The sequence below is a fragment of the Phoenix dactylifera genome, unplaced genomic scaffold (assembly GCF_009389715.1).
Source record: "Phoenix dactylifera cultivar Barhee BC4 unplaced genomic scaffold, palm_55x_up_171113_PBpolish2nd_filt_p 000409F, whole genome shotgun sequence".
NCBI lineage: Eukaryota > Viridiplantae > Streptophyta > Magnoliopsida > Arecales > Arecaceae > Phoenix > Phoenix dactylifera.
In genome coordinates this window covers 377,980-400,361 of record NW_024067850.1, presented here as the reverse complement: position 1 = coordinate 400,361, position 22,382 = coordinate 377,980, and the positions used below count along the sequence as shown (strand labels likewise).

At 40.4% G+C, this 22,382-nt stretch overlaps 3 protein-coding genes across 6 annotated transcripts; 1 reads left to right on the top strand and 2 right to left on the bottom strand.

Annotated features, from left to right (window-relative positions):
- Positions 1–2,211: 2,211 nt before the first annotated feature.
- On the bottom strand, positions 2,212–6,017 carry LOC113461806. 4 transcript variants are annotated; one of them, XM_039118777.1, is made up of 6 exons: positions 4,897–6,017; positions 3,459–3,534; positions 3,275–3,367; positions 2,942–3,046; positions 2,413–2,846; positions 2,212–2,268 (listed from the first exon to the last, which is right to left on the bottom strand). In XM_039118777.1, the coding sequence occupies exons 1-5, from the start codon at positions 5,034–5,036 to the stop codon at positions 2,811–2,813; spliced, it is 450 nt and encodes a 149-aa protein (XP_038974705.1). In that variant the 5' UTR covers positions 5,037–6,017; the 3' UTR covers positions 2,212–2,268; positions 2,413–2,810. The 4 variants fall into 4 exon arrangements, 1 of the variants encoding a protein (XP_038974705.1); XR_005508220.1 differs by having other exon boundaries at positions 2,413–3,009; positions 3,275–3,903; XR_005508219.1 differs by lacking the exon at positions 4,897–6,017 and having other exon boundaries at positions 2,413–3,009; positions 3,275–3,924.
- A 6,105-nt stretch (positions 6,018–12,122) lies between these two features.
- LOC103696173 (AP2-like ethylene-responsive transcription factor AIL5) lies at positions 12,123–16,053 on the bottom strand. The gene is made up of 9 exons (XM_026800795.2): positions 15,916–16,053; positions 15,483–15,801; positions 15,281–15,363; positions 14,177–14,185; positions 13,978–14,066; positions 13,821–13,894; positions 13,671–13,721; positions 13,483–13,559; positions 12,123–13,263 (listed from the first exon to the last, which is right to left on the bottom strand). The coding sequence occupies exons 1-9, from the start codon at positions 15,998–16,000 to the stop codon at positions 12,641–12,643; spliced, it is 1,410 nt and encodes a 469-aa protein (XP_026656596.2). The 5' UTR covers positions 16,001–16,053; the 3' UTR covers positions 12,123–12,640.
- Positions 16,054–20,238: 4,185 nt separating this feature from the next.
- On the top strand, positions 20,239–22,365 carry LOC113461173. The gene is made up of 2 exons (XM_026800797.2): positions 20,239–20,827; positions 20,956–22,365. The coding sequence occupies exons 1-2, from the start codon at positions 20,258–20,260 to the stop codon at positions 21,502–21,504; spliced, it is 1,119 nt and encodes a 372-aa protein (XP_026656598.1). The 5' UTR covers positions 20,239–20,257; the 3' UTR covers positions 21,505–22,365.
- The last annotated feature ends 17 nt before the right edge of the window (positions 22,366–22,382 follow it).

The window sequence follows — 22,382 nt, the reverse complement described above, 5'->3', positions numbered from 1 at the left end:
CCGCACGCCATAAGGGTAGCCACACTCGAACCTTCTACATTGCCTCCTCTTATCCTCCACCTATTATCGCCACCCCCCTAAAATGCTTCTTAGGGGCCAAACCTACCCAAACGTGCTCCACCAACACCCTCTTCTCTTCTATCTCTGCCCCTCTTCTCGCCATAGCCATGGTTGGCATTTGATGCCTTTGATCTCTGGATTGCCAAATCCATTGCCACCACCTTCCTCCTCTCTCCGTCTGCTGCCGCCTCCTATCTTACCTCTCCTTCTACCCATCCTTTCCCCTTTATTACCTTTGTCATCATTTGCCATATTACCACCACTCCGTGCTTGACCTCTTCCAAATCACACATTCATCTTTTGATACTACCCGCTTCACCGTAGCTTATCGATTTCTTATCGACCGAGATAATAATCTTCCTCCCAACCAAGATGCCTCCAGGGTCAAAGTCTCCACCTCAGAAGGACTCGGAGTCTCGGTTTGCTCCTTTAGTGGTTGGAAATATGGAAGGAGGATCTTCAAAATATGAAAATCGTAGTAGCAGCTACAATAGCTGTAAAGGTTGTGGCTACTCCAATAGCAAAGGAAAAATGAAAGTGGTCTCCAACGAAATCTCCAAAGATAACTTCCTCTCCGGGATTCGAATCCCCCTCGCAAACTAAGGTGCTTGTCCTGGAGGAATCTACACAAGAGAGCGGAGGCTATGTAGGAGCAACATTTTCTACCCCCTAACAATGGGTCTCTTATACACGCACAGAAAGAAGTTTGGAGACTAGTGGAGGCACCGACACACTCAAGAAAAAAGCTGCAAAAGGAAAAGAGGTTGTGGCTTCCAATATTATGGCTGGTAATGCTCCTCTATCTCATGATAATTATATCCAAAAATTAAAGTTGGTGCTTTATTACAATGACAACTTAAAAGGCGAGTCCAATCTAGTGTCGCCTCCACCTAAGAACACCTCTTCGAAAGACTAGTGTGAAGAGGCTAATAATGTAGCTATTAAATTGCCTATGATGGCTGACAAGGATGTAGACTCTCCATCCTCACAGTTATCATGACAATTCTAGCTTGAAAATATTGGGGGGCAACCAAAACCCCCTTTGTCAACTATACTAAATCTTTGATCCGCCAACATAGTCCTCTATATGTTGCCTTGTGGAAATCGGATTTTTTGAAAATGCCATGGATAGAATCAAAAGGGTGATGGGTACACTATGGAAAGTGTATATGATTCCGGCAATTGGACTTTCAACGAGTGTTATTGTAAGCTGGCATAAAGATATTGGCAGTAGCTGGAGTTGCAGCAAGCACTCTGCACGGACAGACATGTACACTTAGGGTTAGTGGATACTAGTACTTATGATTTGAGCGCCAATGCATTTGGGCTGAGACTAGTATGGTTATGTTTTTAGGCTTACCCTTCCTTCTTATTGGCACTACAAGAAAATACATATTCAGCGACTAAGATTTGAGTCGCCGAATAACCATATTTGGTCGCCGAAACCTTTTCGCGACTAGAATATTCTTCGTCGCCGAACCCTAGTCACTGAAAGGTTTTGGCGACCAATATTGTGTGGTCACCTAAGGTACACCAACAATGACCAACGTTTGGTTGCCAAAGCAACTTTTCAGCGACCAAATTTGTTGTCGCTAATTCCCACGCCGACCAAATAGTTGGTCGTGGAATGTTTGTCTTCCGCTACCAAAAATATGGTCACTGAATGTCTATCTTCCCCCACCAAGAGTTTGGTCGTAGAATGTATTGGAATGCATTGGCAACAAACATTTTTTGGTGGCAGAAAGTATTAACCTGTATTTAATTAATAATTCAAATTATAAGCTTAATATTTATTTTTGGGCTCGTTCCAAATCCTGTACAACCAACACAGCCTATCCATTATCCATATTGCACAATACATTTGCTCATCCAAATAGAAGTATACACAATGTTGGAGAATCCATAATCATTCATTATAAATATCATCATCTATAAGTCTAAAGTCAAGCAAACCTATTAACCATTCATCAAAATGTTTCATCCATACCATATGTTAAGGTGATAATCATCACCAAACACATCAAAATGTAAATTAAAAATCCCAAAATATCTGATCTTGCAATTCATCCAAACAACCATCATGTAGATAAAAATATGAATAAACAAAAAACTGATTTCTGCTTGTAGACAACTCCACCATGATCATCTGAACAAAAGCTATTCATGTACCAAAAACTAGATTCACATGCTCATAACTCCACCATGTATCTGAGTAAGCAAAAAAGAATACACAATCAATAACCACATGTGAAAAATAATAAACTAAAATTCAAGTATAAGTTCACAATGATATTTCACTTAATTTGGTCCAAATCTCTAAATAACCTACGTAATATAAATGAGAATACATACCAACGAGTATTTGTGCCACCAGTTGATGACATGGCCCCATCATGATGGATAGACGACTTATGCGTTTGAGTCTTTTCCTTTAAGAACTCTGTCACCAAACTTGTAAGATGTGCAATTTGCTTCTGTTCTTCCTCTCGCTCTTTCTTTTCCTCCTCACGCTTTCTCCTCTCCTGTTCCAATTGCCTCCGCAGCTCCTCACGCTCCATCTCACGCTCCATCTTCATCTCCTCCATCTCAGCTTTAAGTTTCTGTAACTCCCCAACATGGTCTTGTGACACACGACTAGGTGTGGAAGAAGATGAAGAGGGCTTCGGCCCATCCCCAAATCCAAGAATGTATCTCTTCCTTTTTCCAAGTGCCTGCCTAGACATCTCCTCTGATGTTAATTGCACACCGGATTAGAAAGATTCTTCTCGCAAGCTCAACATCTTTGACTGTCAATGCAAAGGTAACAACAGAATTAAATGTATATATAATCTTGCAAAAGCATAAAGTGATTTAAATTATTATTGAGATTTTAGATACCTACATGTTTCACGGCGTAAATAGGATCAATCCACTCTTTGTTCTTCTTGGTATGAGTTTTCTTATAGAATTCTGGAAATTCAAGGTTTTCAGAACTATTAAACTCCGGCTGCAAAGTGTAATTTAGATTAGCATATAGCCACTATATAATAAAAAAACTAGAATAACTGTCAGATCTACTTGCATAAATGATTCCAAAAATATACATGCAGCAAACTAGAATAAAAAATCTACTTGCAGCAAATTATCTATTTTACAATAGCCAAAACTATCCCATAGACTGTTTCACAGGCAATTCACTAAAAATATAGCCAGTACATACTCAAAAATATATTACCTGTATAGTCATTGTTGCAACAAATGACCGAGATCCTGAACAATGATTGTACTCAAGCTTTTTCCTATTCTTTTTGCCTGCTTTTGATCTCACCTTCAAAAAAAATACAAATTAAAAATCTAAAGAAAACATTATGATCAAATATTTTACTTATAAACTCTGAAGCACTAAATATGTAAGTTACCTTGTGTTCTTTGCTTTTCCACACATCGTCAATTAAGTGGCGCCAATCCTCTTGAGTCACATGTTCGTATGGATGACTATAAGGATCCATATGTAAGACGTTCTTAACATGCTTGTAATGCAATTTCATATTGTGCCTTCAATTGCATATTCTCCATGTTGCACCCAAGTCTTATAAGAAGGCGAGATTCCTTTTAACATTAAATGAATCTTGACAACTTGAATGCTTTGTTTTTTGTCATTCATGCACTCGACACAAGGACACCAAATATCATTTGCTGAGCTTAAATTTGCCACCGCAAATTCAATAAAGGACTTCACCCCTTCTCTATACACTTTACTCTTCATTCTATTTTTTATTGTCATCCAACTCTTGTCCATTTTGACTGACCTACAAAGTACTTCATCAAGTTAGATTGATTAGTTTATAGATTTATTTTTGTATCCTGCAAAAAAAAGTTGCAGCAGAAAATTAGAGACGGCCCAATACATTTGGAGGCCTAAGACAAATTCAGTGAATGAGACATTTCTTTTTTTTTATTATTATAATAATACTAAATTTTAATAAGTACAAAATAGTTAAAAAATGATATGAAAATAGATAGCTGTCAAGTATACTATTTCAACAAAGATGCATGAATCTAACAAAGATAAAAAAGCCTCTTCAGTTTAATATAATTCTTGAATAGGAGCATGAAAATATATTTAGTTTAAAAAAAATTTCATCTCCCATCTCCCCTTCGATACCACAGCATGGCAACCATTCAACCCAAATAGAAATGGGAAGAAAAAATTAAAAAAATCTCCACCCTCTCCAATCCCCCTATCTTTCTTCCCGATGGCCCAGCTGGATCGGAGTAACGTGAGGGAAGGAAAACCAAGACCAAAACATCCTCTGTTTCTCTCCACCCAAAACAAAACCACCGTCCCCAAATCCCTCCTCGCTCTCTCTCCCTGCCGGCCTAGGAAAAGGACCTAGCCCCAAATCTCCTCCCCGGTGGCGGCGGCGGCGGCGAAGGAGGAGAAGCCCTCCGCGGTGGATGCGGCGGCGGCGAAGGAGGAGAAGCCCTCGTCGGTTTCTTCTTCTCTCGCCTCGCCTCCAAATTCCCCGGTGGCGGCGGCGGCGGCGAAGGAGGAGAACCCCCGAGGACCCCCGGCCACCGCTCCCTCTCCCTCTCCCTCTCCCTCCCGGCCTCTGCAAAATAAAAGGGTTTCTTCTTCTCCCGGCTCGCCTCCACTGGTTCCCGACGACCCCCGACGACCCCCGGCCACCTCTCCCTCTCCCTCTCCCTCCCGGCCTCTGTTTCTCTCCCAGCTTATCAATCCTCTCCCGGCTGGCCTCCTAATTTCCCGACGACCTCCGGCCACCTCTCCCTCTCCCTCTCCCTCTCCCTCTCCCTCCCGGCCTCTGCTAAATTAAAATCGAGAAGAGAACGTACCTTGGGACGCCGACGCCGAAGGGATGACCGAACGGGCGAAAGGGTGAAGGCGGGGTGAAGGCGGGATGAAGGCGACGTGCGGGTGAAAAGGAGAAAAATAGGGAATTAGGTTTTTTTTTATTTGGTTTCCCTGCATTCATACTTTTCGCGACTAAATTGGTTTAGTCGCTACATATGAACCTTTAGGAACCAAAATTTAGTCGCTAAAACTTTTACCTCCAGCCCGCGCGAAATACTGGACTCGCGCCAACTTGATTTTGATTTTCTACGATCAAATATGCATTTAATTGATGTAAAACAATCATTCAGTAACTAAAAAGGATGCGTGCAAATTTATTTCGGAGCGGATTTTCGATCCTGCCCGTAGGATGTCCAAAAATTCTATATATTTTTAAGCGAATTTTCGTTCCTGCCACGTCCTCATGTCGCGTATCCTGTCGATCCATATATTTATTTGATAAGGAGTCAAGCATCGAGCTCGAGCTTTTAAAATTATATTATAATAATAATAAAAAAAAGAATTTAAGTATGAAGAAAAGTTGTGGGATTGAGATTTAGCCGAAGAGACAAGAATATGCATTCCTAAGTGAATTAAGATGTCAAATGGCACCATTTGAAAATAAGTAGTTTTTTCTTTTTTTGAACTTAGAAATTAGCATTTTACAGGGGCTAGCACAACATCGTTAGTTTTTCCTCCAGCCCGCGCGAAATATTGGACTCGTGCCAACTTAGTATTGCTTTTCCGCGACTAAATATGCATTTCGTCGGTGTAGGATATTTATTCCGTCACTAACAAGGATGTTAGTCGCCGATAGCCTTCTTTTCCGTGACCAAACGTTAGTCGCCCAAAGTTTTACCGCCACCCGCCAACTTGGTTTTGCTTTTCCGCGACCAAATATGCAGTTCGTCGGTGTAGGATAATTATTCCGTAACTAACAAGGATGGTGGTCGCAGATAGCCTTATTATCCGCGACGAAACGTTAGTCGCCAAACGTTTACCTCCACCCCGCCAACTTGGTTTTGCTTTTCCGCGACCAAATATCCATTTCGTCGGTGTAGGATAACCATTCAGTAACTAATAAGGATGTTGGTCGCAAATAGCCTTATTTGCCGCGACCACGATTCATGGAGTCGCCGAAAGTGGTCGCTGAAAGTGTATTTTCTTGTAGTGTGGTGATTTCAATTGCATTACTTTCTTTGAAGATAAGAAATGGGGTAGACCTTGTAAAATTAATAGAAAAGTTCGTGAAGTTTGTATCTTCCTCTAGCAAACCGGCCTTAAAGACTTGGGCCATCAAGGACCAAATTACACTTGGTGCAATAGCCATTTGGGTCTTTCTCGGGTCTAGGAAAGGTTGGATAGGACCTTTGCTTCTGATACTTAGATTGATCTCTTTCTTAAATCATGTCTTAGTCATCTAACTAGATATGTCTCTGATCGCTCCCTTATACTACTATATGCAATTAGGGAAACACCTAGAGGGCCAATATCTTTTAGATTTGAAAAGTTTTGGCTATTCTATGAAGGCATTCAGGAGCTTAATAAACAGGTTTGGCATTATGAGGGTCATCATTCATCAGGAGTCAAGTTGACTAGGCTCCTTCAGAACACAAAACAAGCTATTGAGCATCGAAAGAGAAGTCTAGGTAATTTATTTAAAAAGAGACATCAGTTATATGAGGAGATACATTTGTTACAGATAATGGAAGCTCAACAGGGTGGTCTCATTGAACAACAACACATGCACCTCATATCCCTTCTAAGAGCCTATCATCGAAACCTTCAAATGCAGGAAATGTTCTAAAGACAAAAGGTCAGAATCATATGATTAAAGAATGGAGATGCTAGCACTAAGTTCTTTCATAAATCAACAACTATTAGAAGAAAGCAGAATAAAATTGCGAGACTATGGATGAGCCAAAGGAAAATAGTAGAGGACCAAACTCAGATTAGTCAAATGCTGCTAGATCATTTTCAACAAAGATGGTCCGAACATTCCGTGCAGCATGAACTTGACTTACCTATGGTTATGCTAGAGATCACCAATGAGCATATTGCAACCTTTATTAGGCATGTAGAAGAAGAAGAAATTGTCAAAGTTATTTAGAGAATGCATCCTGATAGAGCACATAGGCTGGATAGTTTTTCTAACCTTTTTGAATTCCAGCATATCATTAGAAAGGAGGTCATTCAATCTGTTCAAATTTTTTTCAGAGTTGTCGAAATACCTAATGCTTCAAAAAGAACATACATCACCTTAGTACCTAAGAAGAGCAACCCTGAAGGAATTGAGGACTATAGACCAATAAGCATGTGTAATACCATATATAAAATAATGGTCAAAATATTAGTAAATAGACTCAAGCCTATTCTAACATTATTTCCTCGAAGCAAGGAGCTTTCACTCATGGTTAGAACACCACTACCCAAATTCTTCTTAGTCAGGAGTTGATGCACTCATTATTATGGGCCTCATCCTCACAGAGCTTGATGATGTTAAAATTAGATAAGTAAAAAACCTATGATCGTGTCCATTGGCTTTTTTTTATTTAAGTTGCTTGCCCAATTTGGGCTTCATTCCAAATTTATTCAGGTGAAGGCATCCATGCTTAACTCCACCTTTGCTTTATCGATAAATGAGGTGCCTACTTCTTAGTTTTCTCCAACCCAACGTCTTAAATGGGATTATCCATTATCACCATACTTGTTCGTAAAGTGTTCTGAGATCTTTTTCGAATTTTTATATTTCATCGTTCAACACCAAATGTTTAGGGCTTACCAGTCGATGCGGGAAGGGCCTACTATTTTATAGATGACTACTTGCTGATTACAAGGGCAACTATCGGGGATAGTATATATTTATTTTCACTCATAGATGCTTATTGCTCTCTCTCTCTCTCTGGCCAAATTATTAATGTAATAAATTCCATATGATCTTTATCCCTTCAACTCTTGGTGTACTTAAATCTCAAATCAAGGGACTCTTTTATGTGACAGAATGGAGGAGCATTTGGAAGTACCTCGGAGTTTCTTTATCAGGTATGCAACTGTCCACTTCGGATTTCAATTTCTATTGAAAAAGGTGATGGCTAGGATTGGGAACTGAAAGTGGAAGGCTCTATCTCTTGCGGGAAAAGCAACTCTTGTTTGGTTTGCGCTGTCCTCGATTCCGTTATATTGTATATCTCCGGTTATAGTACCTTTGGCATTTCTTGCTAAATTGGATAGGGAATTCCGGGCTTTCTTGTGCGTGGGGGACGGTGAGACTCAGCATTGTCAATCTAACTACTAGATGCAAAGCCTGGGGGGTGGGGGTGGGGCTGGGGCTGGGGGTCAATCTAACTAATAGATGCAAAGCCTTCCTCCGTGAGCTTGCAGCGCAAGGCACTCTCAGCCCCAATTCATTATGGGCCAAATTTGTGTATGCTAAGAATTATTTTATGGGCACTTGGTACAATTATTGGAAATTACGAAGGTGCTCCCCTATTTGGAGGAGAGTACGGTCCTTCATTTTATATGGAACATTGGGACGGGCTTGAGTATAAATATCCTCAAAGACCCATGGCTATCCATCACTCTTCTCTTGATGTGGCCTACTCCATTAAATGTTGAACATTGCAACATGGATATGGATGTGCAAAATCTCATTGAATCGGAAATTGTTGGCCTCCTGTTTTCAGCTGAGATGATGAACCAGATTTGTTGCCTTCCCCTTGCGCAAGGAAACTGGTCTAATCAGCTTTGTTGGGGAACTAGTAGGCTTAATCAAGTCACTATTAAAGACATGTATGGATTGGTTAAGCCTTATGTACCAGCTATAACTCCATACAATTTCAGATGGATTTGGAAATTGAATATACCAATGAGGGTAAAAATCTTTTGGTGCAGACTGTTATATTGCCTTGCCAAAAAACTTCAGCATAGCAGAGGTATCATAAATGAAGGATGTTTCTATTGTGACCTTTGTGAATAAGCGGTAGAAGATTCAGAACATGTGATTATTCGGTATTCCTTTATACCTACTTGCTGGGGTTAACAACAATGCATACGCAGGCATGGCTTTCTTCCTCAGCCTTTGCCGGCGTCAATAGAGTATATCTCTATCGTCCAGGTAAAGGCAGAAACGAGAGCCTTGTTTGCTTGTGTTGCGTGGCTGATTTGGGTGGCCTGTAATGAAAGAATCTTCCAGCAGACTCCTTATCCCACTCAACTGTGTAGAAAGACCTCTTGTTTTATAGTTCCCCCTGTTCAGTAGCATAATAACGTACTAGGGTTGGTGCTCAGCATTTATTTACTAACTCAAACAACATCTTAGTGTCGTGGCTGTCCCCTCCCTTGGGAGTTTTCAAAACTAATCTTGATGCTGCCATAACAGAATCCAAAGCTGCAGCTGGGTATGTTATTCAAAATTATACAGATCGGGTTATTAAAGCTGGGGGTAGACAACTACTTCTATCCTCAGTTTCTCAAGCTGAGCTCACAGCCACTTGGATAGGTCTTTATGTTGTCGTCGTTGAATTGCAGGCACAGCACCTTTGGTTGGAAGGAGATTTCCTAACTGTTAACAAATGGATAACCAATCCTTCGTCATTATGTAGGTGTCACTATTTCCCTCTAATAAATGACATTTGGCACTGGAAATCAACTACACCGGTTTTTGGTGTCTCACATTTACCGCAAAGCCAATCAAGCTGCTGGCTTTCTGTCATAGTCAGCCTGATCAGGAGATGTCAACTTTAATTTCTCTAATGAACTACCTGCAGATTTATTTGTTGTTTTAATTGATGACCATAGAAGTGTGCACCATCTTTGGAACAGATGATGGATGCTGACCTTAACTATCACTCATCATCTGATGCTTTTCTAATCTTTGACAGCTACTCTTATGTTCCTATTGGTCAGGTGACTCATAATGAGTGTCAGGATGTTGCAGGCCGGCTGGTGCGTATGCTATGGACACCTATTGCTCTTCTTGAACTCGTTCAAATATTCTGTGGCTTTTTCACTTCAGTTTGACACTTATTTTAGTTCATCACATCTGTCCGTTATCAACATTAATACTTTTTTGCACTCTGGAGCTGTTCAAGAGACTAGATGTGTTTCCTCTTATCGACTATCTAATGGCCTGGGATGACCATGTACTCACAACCTCACTCATAATTGTTTTGTTCTCAAGTGAAATCTTCCATTGCTCTATCATTCAATACAGCATCTACAACCTAGCTACTTTGTCAGCACAGGACTTCGGCCAACACATCCTATAAGGGATTGTTTTTGTTTCAGAGGCTAAGTTATCATTTCAATCAACTCCCAGCATACCATATGGTTTCTTCTATAGCTAGCTCGGCTCTTAGCTTGTAGCCTGATTTCTATCATGTCTACTGTAGAGGCTCCTCTGGTGTTAGGCTTCTGCTCTACCGTGTTAACATTTCACTTCTCAACAGGATTCTTGTTTCCTGTACAGTAATCATGTTTGGTTATATTCTCCAGGTTGGGAACTATAGTTTTCTATATCGATGTACGTTGGTAATTCTATTTTCTTTGGGATTGGTTTCTGTATTAATGGTGCTGCATGTAATTGCTATTCTTATATATGAATGCAGCAGTTTGCTCCCTATTTTACCAAAAAAAAAAGGGCGCCATTTGGCAAGTTTCTCAACCTTCGGCTAGAAGGTACTGATCTTTATCTAGATATAGAGAAGTAAAGAAGAATTAAAAAACCAAGTTGCCAGCCAAGAAGAGGAAGAGAAAGCACGTAGCGGTTTGTGTCGCAACACTAATGATGATCAGGTGCATCATCTTAGTCATTGAGGCACGTGGTGCATGATCTTGGCTCAAGTCCAAGCTCGACCTGACTAGACTCAATTATTATTGGGCTTAAGTAGCAAAAATACTTAGCTCAAAAGCTAGTTTTATATATATATATATATATATATATATATATATATATATATATATATATATATATATATATATATATTAATCATATTTTTTATTATGACTAAGGCTCGAATTCATGCTTGAACTCGAGCTCAAGTATAACTCGGTTGATATTCGAGTCGAGTCAAATCTAGTCGATTTCGAGTATCGTTTTTCTTGATCAAGTTGAGTTTAAGCTTGGATATTAAGGCTTGATCGATCTTGATTTAAGTTTCAAGTCGGAGTATTTTGAATCAAGTCAAGCTCAAGCCTCTAGCTTCTTAACTTGGCTCGCCTCAATTGCACCCCTTGCTCTCAGAATAGCTTCTTACTACTTACGCTAGTAGCAACTATAATATTAGAGGTGTAGAGGTGTTTGATTAATGGGCTTTTTATATTTACTTGGAGAGTCGAGAGCTTTATAGTTTTGTGAACGTATAGATGGATGGAGTCGACATGGTGGTTGTATCTTTCGCACAAAAGAAGGATTCATCTTTTTTTCGCACGAATCTACCATTGGATCATGCAATGGTCACTCCGAGATCTGTAAAGGCCTATGAATGAAAGAGTTCGAAGTGCTTAGAGGTTTGTGCAGAGCACGATCTAATGGTCGATGTTGCGAAGGAAGATCAACATTTCTTTTGAGTGAAAGATACAACTTAAACCTGGATGCAGCTTAGAACCTTTGTTTTCATCCTTGGTGATTGTATTTTATTTTGGTTCTATTTGTAATTAAGAAGGGGCTGTTTGCTAGTATAATGAGAGCGGTTACAAGCCCATTCTAGGGTAGTGATACATTTGTCTAACCTGGGTGAGTTTCTTGTTGTATTTCTCTTATGATAGTTCTCTCACATATATCCTTATTGTTCTTTTTTCCCATTTCTTCCTTTTGACAAAAAGAGTGTTGGATTGTCTGCCATTTTGCTAAAGTAAAAGCACAACCAAGCAAAGCTAAGCCTTATATACACTTGGGGTCGTTGGCATGAGGCAAGATGCAAGTGGTAGTCAATTGGGCTTGTAAAGAGATAGGGAATAGGGTTTCGCTCGGTGAGGTGCCAATAGTGTTGAGGTTATGGTGATGATGGGTGTGGTAATAGCAGTGGTTGTGTTGATATTGGTGGTCCTAGTGGTATAGTTGATCGTGGTGATAGGTGCTATGGCTATGATGGTCGTGCTGATATTGGTGGTAGTGATGACTATGATGGTGGTGGTGATAAGAGTGATGACAGTCGTTATGATGGTCACGAGGAGGGGATAGAGTGACGAGGGATGATTCTTTGAAGAGGAGAGAAGCAGTGAGCATGCATTCGAGTCAAAAGAATCCTTTTAGCATGAAACCTTCGTGTGCACCATGACGTGCCCACAGACGTTGAGATAACCTCAACCAACAGTACTGTATCAACTTTTTTAATGCATTCACCAGAGAATTGAAAGAGTTTCAAATATCAGTAATTTAAAAACATACAAGAAATCTTAGATGGGCTTTTCTCAGTCGCTGAATAGAAGCTAAGCATAACTTGGCCAAAAGGAAAAGACATAATTAAACGTCTCGTGTCGATACTAAGCTGATGATGATGGTATAGAATCATGTCAGGAAAGGAATGGCACAAAGCAAAGGAACATGACCATGAGCAAAACTTTAGACTTCATGTTAGTCCACCACAAGTCTGCCTATTCCTTTCTGTCCTTGTCAGTTCAAATCATCTCTCTCTCTCTCTCTCTCTCTCTCTCTCTCTCTCTGCGCGTTTCTTTTTCTTTCTGCATGCTCATGCAGTGTTCCCTCATTATCCCACACATTGACATCATTGCATGACATAAAGGACATCATTCCATCCGATAAAGGGCTGCATGCAAGGCTGCGACTGTAGGCTTTGCACCCTGTTGGTAGTAGTAAGGTGGCGTGACCCAGCTCCCCCCCTCCCTCCCCCGGTAACCGGAACCCTCGTAGCCCACCACCATGGTGATAGGAGTAGCACAAGGTACTGAAGAACAACTCCTGCTCTGGCTTTGCTCTTGCTGTTGAACCATCCGACCGTTCCACCCAACGGTCCCCACTCTCCCTTGACCAATACCACCAACATAAGCAGCAGCAGAGAAATCCACATTAACACCAGAACCAAACGCTTCAAAACCCGACGTCAGATTTCTCTGTTGCTGTTGCTGCTGCTGCTGCAGAGCTAGTAAAGAGCACTTGTCCTGGCCCCGTTCTGATGAGGCCAGGGTAATGGAATCCTCCCCACCAATTTGATGCCTGGCATTGGATTCCGAGGATGCCGATGATGAATCCGAGGTCTGGAAGGTCCTGTTAGATACCCCACCAATGGGGAGGTCGCTGTTCAGGATGCTCTCAACGTCATAGCGACTCATGTCGAAGTTTGTCACCGCATTGAGCCCCCGGAGCTTGATTGCCGCAACGTCATAAGCCTCTGCAGCTTCCTCTTGTGTACCTAATAATAATCAAACCATCCGTTACAAATGTTTTTCTTTTCTTTTTCTTTTCGTTTCTTTCAGATTAAACAGAGCCCATTCACTTTCATTTAGAAGAAAACGAAAGAGAGACGCAGCAAAATAAAAAAGAAAAAAGAAAAATATCCAATACAATTGAGTTAATAAGCCAAAATGCTGGTGTAACTCATAACGAAATAGTTCAAAGTTTAGACACTTACTAAAAGTTCCTAAATATAGATCTTTATTTCCAGCTATTCTCCCAATTCTTGCCTGCCATCGGCCATGCTGGTGGTGTCTGAAGTATTCTCCATGCAAGCAAGAAAATATAACTTAATCAACATAGCACTTAAATTTAACAGGATTTATAAATTCCAATCCACTTAAGAAAAAAGATAATTCGACTAACCTAGTGACTCCTCTATATATGGAGGCTCCTCTAGAGAACCCACTACTCTTCCTGTAAATTAACACATGAAGATAAAATGAGATAGAAACCCAACGTCAACACTACATATATACGTGCATGCAATGCGCGACTGTCACGTGAAGAGGACACCTTCTGAGGGATGCCACGAACTCCTGACGTGTCCTATTCTTCATCTCTTCCATCTCCTTCTCGTAGTTAGACACCTACGATACGAAGAGTACAATGAGGTATTTTGAGCCAAAAAATCCCATTTTGCCCTTGAGGCGGAGGTGGTGCCATCACTCACCGGGAAGTTGGTCGTGGCATTGGGACCCCAGTACTTGAGCGCCGCTAAATCGTACGCCCTCGCCGCCTTCTCCTCCTGATCGTAGCCGCCTATTTTTTCCATTTCAAAAAAATAGTGAATAATTAGGTTCTGGTTTTTATATATTTTTTCTCTTTTTTTCTTTAAAAAAATGAAATGAATCACTGAAAGAAAGCCTCACCTAAGTAGACTATCGAACAGCAAACAGACGTGCAGAAGCCAATCAGAAGGCGCCAAAGCATAAAGAGACAATGAGGGAAGCGCATGTTAGAAACATTGGATGTAAATAATCTAAGTTGCGCATGGAGGGTAGGTATGAGCCAAGGAGCGCGCAGGCCGCGCGTCCTGGAGGGGAGGCCCTCGTTCGGATCCTCTCGGTGCTTCAACTCAGAGTCCGACACATATCTGGATTCGTACCACGTGTCAAGTTTTTTTTCTTTTTTTTTTCGAATTAGAAAGCGCGCTGTGATCATGGAATAAAAATTTGAATATCCAACTAATATTTATATCAACATCTATATTTATATTTATATTATAAAACAAATAAATATAAATATAAATAAACAACTATTCATGTTGTATTCAAATATCCGATTCAATATATAATTTTATTTAACTTTATATATTTAAAAAAAATGACCATCTTAACTTATTATTAACATGATTTAGCATCCACTTATAGTAATATTTTTGATTCTATGATCATAAAATTTAATTATCTAAATAATATCCATATTTTCGGTATCTAATTTATATCCATATTTATTTAAAATAAATATAAATATATATATTTCTATATCGGATACATATTTATATTTCCGATCCTACTATAACCCTATCCTCGTTGCTCCCTTCCATTGTTTCCCGGCCCCTCTTCCACGGCTTTCTTAGTTATGACGGAAATCGTGTGGTTTGCTAATTTCTTCTCTTCTATTTTTTTCGTCGATCAGATGGAATCATGTCACCGGATATAAACATAAATAATGGGAGCCTGATCACAGATTGGAGATCCACGGCACAAGATGAAGGTCGGAAAAGTTCAGAAGGTGGGAGGCGAGGACGACATGGCGCGTGTCTATCTGTGTGGAGGATGAGGAGTAGAAGACGTCGGGAAATTGGTGGAGGAGTAGATGGTGGCGGCGGTGATGGGTCGAGATGAGAATGAAGGCGAGGAGGTAACGGAATGACAGATCATTGCACGTTTCAGTCAGTGGACTCTGCAAACGAAACACCGGCGAGGATCCGAGCCCGGTGTGGCCAGCTGAAGTCAGCCGGAGCGGCGTACCTTGGCGGCCTTTGCGGCTCTGCCCCTCCCGGCGGCAGCTGTTGTCCCAAAGATGCGCCTCGTATCTCCCCGTCCACCGATGCCTGCTCAAAATACCCCTCAAATTCCAAGACCGGGAGAGGGAGTGAGGGAGAGAGAGAGAGAAGATTTCTTATTTCCCGTCTTGGGCTTGTGCTCTACTCTCGTTCAGTGTAATACTTACTTGGTGACACCACGGTAGATGGAGGTCCTCTGCCCGAAGGTCTCCGACGCCCTCCTTGGCTGGTCTGGCGCCACCGCCGCCGTTATGGAGGCCGATGAATCCGGACGCTCCGTCATGGAACTCTGCAGGAATCCAGCGGCCATGCTCCTGAGGTCGGAGTCGTAACCCCCGCTGGCACCCGTCTCTACCGCAGCCGCATGACCTCCGGAAAAGCCTCCACAACCGCCGAGAAAGTCCTCTAGTTTCGGCCCCTCCGCGGGATGCATCGCCTGGTCACCTCCAGCACCGCCGCCGCCCTCCTCCATCTTCTCCTTTCCGCCTACAGCCAAACCAAAAGTAAAGGGAAATAATAGAGAAAGAAAAACGCCATTAGAGCCTGTTCGAGATTTCCTTTAACTAAAGAACAAAAGTGAGGAAGGGAAGAGAGACTGACCGTGATGAGGGGCGGCGGAGAAGGCTCCGAAGAGAGCGGGTTGGTGGGAGAGGGAGAAGGCGAGCCAGTTGGGAGAAGCGTCCATTTCCGTAGTTCGTCTGTGGGGGCTATTCGGGGAATAAAGAACACTCGGCAAGAATGAACGAAAGAGACTTATCAGTTGAAAAGAGCAGCAAGCGGGTCGGGGAAAGGAAGACACAAATATAGAGAGAGGGACGTTACGGGAAGGAAGAAAGAAAAGACCACGAGAACAGAGAGAGAGAGAGAGAGAGAGAGAGAGAGAGAGCGCACTAGTAACGAGGTTTCCTAATTAAATCTGTATTAAAATAAGAAGACTTTAATGAAATATAAAGCTAGGGGAATTAGGAGCGTGGATAGGCCGGAGTTTTCTTTTTTCCTTTTTTTTTTTTTCTGGTACATAGCCGCCTCAAACACAAAAAGTGTAGGTACAGTATGTAAAATTAAAAAAAATAATAAAAAAAAGAGGGCGGACGTATGGTTCTTCCAGATAAATCCTCCGAAGTAATAAGCTATATAAGAGATCGTCCAATCTGCAACATCCTTCGAAGTAATAAGCAACATAGAAGACCACTCAGTCCACAATACTATTTATCTCTATGTAGATATACATAGTCCCATAAAAAACTAAGAGCTTTTTAGGACCGTAAGGGCTTTTTAGGACCGTATGTGCGGCCTTCCTGGCCAGCTAGTCGGCAGTGTCCGCTACCTCTCCCCAACTTATTAAACTAAAGCTGCTCTCCAAAAAAGACAAACACAACAGAATTACTATGCGAGGACTTCTGATTTCCGATTGGGTCAACGCAAGGAGTGACCGTGGAATTGTAGAGAGATGAGAGCATTGGACATGCGGGCGCGGATTGGCGACGGACACGGGTATGGACGAAGCGACACGTAGCGGAAGCAGGTCCCGCTACTCTTCCTTCGTCCTCCTGTTTCCCGTTCCTTTTTCACGGTCTAGTTCCACTTGCGTCGTAGGTGCTCTTTGCCCCCCCCCCCCCCCCCCCCCCCCCCTCTCCTCTCTCTTTAGTACCGTACCGTACGTACCTCACAAAGCACGGATGACCGTCCAAATTCTGATCCGCTGTCATATTTTATCATTGATCCCGATGGAACGAGACGCCGAGAAGCCTTTGGTGATCCTATCGTCCATCCGATGGTGGTCAAATGGACAACATCGTAGTTTAATTCTATTTGCACCATACCTCAACTATATAACTTAGCAAATGAAAATTGCTACATAGACAAAATTTGAAAAAAATATAGCAGACAAGAATTGCATGACTCTAATTAAGATTGGATAGAGTTCGGCTTCGAAATCATATATAGGTGGAAACCTAGACCGAACAGGTAGAATTCGGCCTTGAAATGGAAACTAGACCGAATGATTAAGTCTTCAATTCATATGTTAAAAAACCGTGCCAAAAATACCGGTCTCATATTCTCAAGAATAGAAAACTATTTTGTAGATGAAAGTCAGCAAACACAAATTACATCAGGATAAGTTAAAGATTGATGAAGCAGGATTATTGGCCTAGTAGTTGCAAAGTAACCATGCTTGTATATAGCAGGAAGATGGTTGATAGCAGTTAACCAAAAATAAAAATCATACGTGGAAAGTCATAGTCACAATGGATAGTTATTGTATTTGTAGGTAGTTTTTGTATGTTTGTATAAACAAATAAAATTATACTCCATAAAATATATTTCGATAATCAATCAAATCAATTTTTTTATCTTTACTTTTATCTTAGCCAATTATCCTAAAAATAGATATAATTTATATTTTTACTGTAACCTAGTGTTACATCTCAACATAATTTAGTGCTACATTTTTCTTTTTTTTTTTTTTACTATAGACTAGTGCTACATCTTCATCCATTTCATCTTCTCCCCCTGGACTCGTACTATTTATCTTTTATTCTATCCGTATCTTATCAACTAGTTTGATGCTCGCAATAGTCTAGCATACATATTTAGATCTCATTTGGTCAAACTTGATGGGATATCTTATAAAAATTAAAAAAAGACTTATAGTACTTGATGTGGGGAGTTAAAGCTGATCGCATCCCGTATCTTACGCCACCGCACGTGTTAATTGTGTTACGTGGACCTCGTCGGCAAGAGAGATGACCTATACTATATAAATGAAAGGAGGCGTGGTACCGCAGTGCACGTGAGGGTGTGTCCCTTCCGGTGAGTAGACTCCGGCTACGTTCTAAATAGAGCAGTCGTATACCTGCGGAGGAGAGTGTCCGGTCATAAAGGAAAAAGATTCTGTACGGGAATCAAAGGAATAAAGATTATGAGCGTTAGCCATTTAATGCAAGTCCCGGCACTCTGAAAGGAAGGAGAGGTTCCATTGTGGCACCAGCTCAGGCTCCTATTAGTAGTGGGAGGCTACGAATGTTTGGGGCTCTCTTTTCCTCCCAACGCTATTTCTAATTGTTAAAGAAAAGAAGCTAATCTAATCTGGGTTTGGTCTTTCTACCGAGCTTTAAGCATGCCTTTCAGTTATTAAAGAAATAAAGATATCATCAACTATAAAATATGCGTATATTATATATATATATAAATGAGAATGGCCGAGGGAATGATTACCTGGGAGAAGAGATAAGTTCTAAAAACATGGAATGCAATACCTATACGTGCACATACGAATGTGAGCCACATGCAAACCTTGCCTTTTTTTTATTTATTGTGGTCCAACCAAAACTTGGATGCTGGCGCCTGCATCGGCGGTTCCTATGGCACGACATGGGCACACATGTCTACCATTGCTTTTCAAGAATTATCGAACTAATATAATGAAGTGTCATCATTTCTCTCCCATGTATTATTTTATATGTGTGCACGCATCCATGTGCGTGTTGTTTTTTTTTTTTTTTTTTTTTGTTGGGGGGGAGATTTTGCTTGAACACCTTCACATGTGTTTATACTTGCAGTCGTATCAGAAACGATCACAAGTTGATTAGGTCTCACATGAGCATCCGCAGCAGCAAAGAAAAATGTGCACACTACCCAAGTTCTTTCACCACTGGTGTACATGGATCTACCTTTCTTCTTGTTCATATTGATTTTGTTAGGTAATTATCTTATTAATTCTCATAATGTTGTGCATCTAGTAAGTGTGCATATTTTGTAGTTTCCGGTTTTCAATATTGTTCACAGTCATGATCGAATATAAATGCACATGCTTTAGAGGCCGATATCTAGGATTTGTTTGGCTTGTAGAAAGAAGTAAAGGAAAGTGTGGTAAACAAAAAAAAAAGATTAAATGGCTTATATTTGGTTGGGGGTATTAAATGAGAGATAGAAAAATAGCTTTTTCATATAAATAAATATAGGGTTTTTTTTTGCAAGTATACCCACCTAAATATATAAAATTATATGAATACTTTGGTAAAATTACTATTTGCTTATATATCCTTCCTTTTTTTTGCATATATACCAATACCATCTAACATCGTTAAAAAATAAATAATTTAAAACTAAAATAACCGAAATAACCTTATGAGTAGATACGTAGAAAATTGAAACCCACTTTTCTATAGGTTGGAAATCAGAATAAAATTCTTTTTTTTCAAAAATACCCTTAATCCTAATTGCTTATGTCCTTATTTTGTATTATAAAGAATTTATTAACATTATAAAAGATATTTTACATGCTCAATCAAACATAAGTCATTTCAAAAAATACGCTTATTTTTAGAAATATATCATCGTAAAGTAAACTAGATCTAGTCGTGGGCTGGGTTTGGACACAAAAAAGATTAAATTTTAAATAAACCCAGCCTATAGCCTAATTAAAAGTAAACAGAGTTTAGCCCTGAGGCCCAACCTGCTATAAGCTCTACCGCAAACCAAACAAATCTCTAAAGAATATATAGTATAATCTTTTGCTTCCTTTTGCCAAGCAACAGGCCTAATCAACATGGATGGGCCGAACACTTGAGCAAAAAAAAAAAGATTTTTTTTTTTGAGGAGCGGCCTTCGGCACTTAACCGGCGATCCGGCTAATAATATCAATCGCACCACTAGAAGAACGTTGCCAAATCTACATGAGATTGTAGGCCTCAGAACCTGACCCTTGCAATTCGGACGCTAACGAACGTTTCTTGGTAATGATTTGCACTTAAAAATATGATGGAGACCATCTTAGAAGTTAGAATACATCAGGTTCAAAGGAAAGCCCGCACATTACCTATAGAGAGAGAGATACCCGTTAAATGATTGCGTCTATAGAGATTTGAAATTTAAATTAAAGAGCCTATCAAAGCGCAACAACCCACAAAACCAGCGCGTAACAGAAAAATCGAACAGCATGGCATTTAACCAAACATCTCAACGGGCAGAAAAGAACCCAGAAAAGCTTCAACTTCCAGCAGTGGTGGAAGGCTGCCATACTGCAGAGAGACTCCCAATGTCAGACAAGAAACATATCCCTCCCGTAGTAGCGCCTATCGGCTGCTCAAAGATCAAGTCTTTCCTCTCCCTTTGCCGTTCTCTTTCCCATCCCCAACCATGCCCTCAACCCAAACCCTCTTTGCAGGTCATTTCTCAAAAAGAGACCACCTCTAACTCTATCTCAGCTCCTCTAATTACAAATTTTTCTGGAGATCGTGAAGCAGCTGTTCTAGCCTACTGGAGAAGAGCTAGAGAACTTGAACAAGAACTTCGTAGGATAGACAAGTGGCTGGACATGGAGAAAAGACAAAGAGAACACCTCCACTCTATGACAGGAAAAGCACAAGAATATCTTGGCACAGAGCTGATGAAGCTATCAGATGGGAGTTACCTTCATGAAATCAAGAGATTGGGCAGGCCATGGGGAAGATTAGTCATGCAATTCTCTGTGCCTGCAATTGCTGAGAATGCCACAACTGCTACTGAGGTGCACTGAGGAAGAAGATAAAATAGAAAATAAAATGCTACATATAAAAAGCTTTATTTGCTTTTTCGTTTTCCCTTTTTTACTTGCTTGATCAATTTAAACTACCTAAAATATTGCAGTTTTTGTAGGTACTATGTCGAATGGCATCAATGAAAGTGGAGGATTTGCTCAATAGCCTGTTTGAATCAATGCCAATGGCCAATATAACTGGCTGCAGGACAGGCGAACGCAAAGGCAAGCCTGTTTTAGTGGGTCCTGAAAATGGTTTCTTGGAGGCCATTCTTCTGGATGCAATGGAGAAGATGGAAGGATTGGTTTTAGAAGGCTTGAGGATACAGATGGGACCGAGTATAAAAGCCAATGTTAAGGGGAGTAAAGGGAAGGAAATAAGCAGGCAGTGTCTTATTCTGCTGATGTTGATTCAGGTCAGAGATCCAAAGGAAGATAATGGGGCCGTTGGGGAGTTTATGATTGGACTCATTGAGGCATCAGCTGCAGAGGTGTCTGGCAGAAGATTTCATATTCATGGGGTACACATAGCTGGAATGAAGTATATGAAAAGGACCAGTGGAAAAGATTTCATCTGGAGTGTTTCAGCAGAAAGATGCAAGGGGAACTGTAACAGCTGCTGCTGGCATGTAAGGAATCCAGACATAGTTTTTGCACAAGAGAGGTAAGAGTTATTTATTATTTTTGTAATGATATATCAGAATAAGTTTGCTTTGTTCAAAGAAACAGGATACCAGCTGATATATTGTAATAAGTTTTTGTCTCAACCCATTAATTTCAGTTTATGTTGTCAATGGATTTTTTAGTTTTTAATAAGCAATTGAGAACATTAGTACAACCAAAATTTGATGGTGAAATTAGTTGATATCTGATTCTTAATTCAATTGCATGGAAGAAAAGGCCTAACATGATACAGGGTATGACTGTAAGAAGTGTGATATTAGAAGAGGACATGTAAAGGTAAAACAGCAACACAGAGACACATTTAGTCCTGTACAAAAACTTTCAAGCAGTTATGAAGTAAAATAATCTGTGCAAAAGAAGCTCTTATAAGATAAGCAGTCATGTCCATTAAGTTGAAAACACGAGCAAAGTAATGATAAAATCCTTGTTAGAAGGGCTAGATGTTTATTGGAAATTATGTCAAAGGACAAAAGAAAATGAAAGCCTAATACATCCGGCAAAATTCTTCAAGTAGAATAAAGAAAAAACTTCACTACATATAGGAGAATTTTGCAGATCAATTGGCAACAGAATCAAACTTGATATACAACTAGAGTTCCAAGAGTATGAAGATTACTATGATCTTAGAACAATGGGACATATGAGTTTAGCACGATAAAGGAGTAATAAATTTGGTTAGCTATCCTCATATTATTGTAGGCCTCCAGACCACGTCCCAACTCCAAAGTAGATGATATTATAATCAAGAGCCCAGTAGATTTGTAGATATCATGGAGTGAACTAATTCAGAAATATTATAACATGATCCAAATAATGACTGGCTTAAACTGCTGAAGAACCACTTTCACTAGTAACCACACAT

What these genes read in the sequence shown, in the direction of transcription:
- LOC113461806 (XM_039118777.1), bottom strand. Translation starts at nt 5,036, where the DNA reads ATGAATGCAGGGAAACCAAATAAAAAAAAACCTAATTCCCTATTTTTC. An exon ending in GGAAAAGCAAAGAACACAAG is followed by an intron (nt 3,368 to 3,458) that starts GTAACTTACATA and finishes TTTTTTTTGAAG; the next exon opens with GTGAGATCAAAAGCAGGCAA. An exon ending in TTGCAACAATGACTATACAG is followed by an intron (nt 3,047 to 3,274) that starts GTAATATATTTT and finishes TACACTTTGCAG; the next exon opens with CCGGAGTTTAATAGTTCTGA.
- LOC103696173 (XM_026800795.2), bottom strand. Translation starts at nt 16,000, where the DNA reads ATGGACGCTTCTCCCAACTGGCTCGCCTTCTCCCTCTCCCACCAACCC. An exon ending in ATCTACCGTGGTGTCACCAA is followed by an intron (nt 15,364 to 15,482) that starts GTAAGTATTACA and finishes TATTTTGAGCAG; the next exon opens with GCATCGGTGGACGGGGAGAT. An exon ending in ATGCCACGACCAACTTCCCG is followed by an intron (nt 13,895 to 13,977) that starts GTGAGTGATGGC and finishes TTCGTATCGTAG; the next exon opens with GTGTCTAACTACGAGAAGGA.
- LOC113461173 (XM_026800797.2), top strand. Translation starts at nt 20,258, where the DNA reads ATGGCATTTAACCAAACATCTCAACGGGCAGAAAAGAACCCAGAAAAG. An exon ending in ATGCCACAACTGCTACTGAG is followed by an intron (nt 20,828 to 20,955) that starts GTGCACTGAGGA and finishes CAGTTTTTGTAG; the next exon opens with GTACTATGTCGAATGGCATC.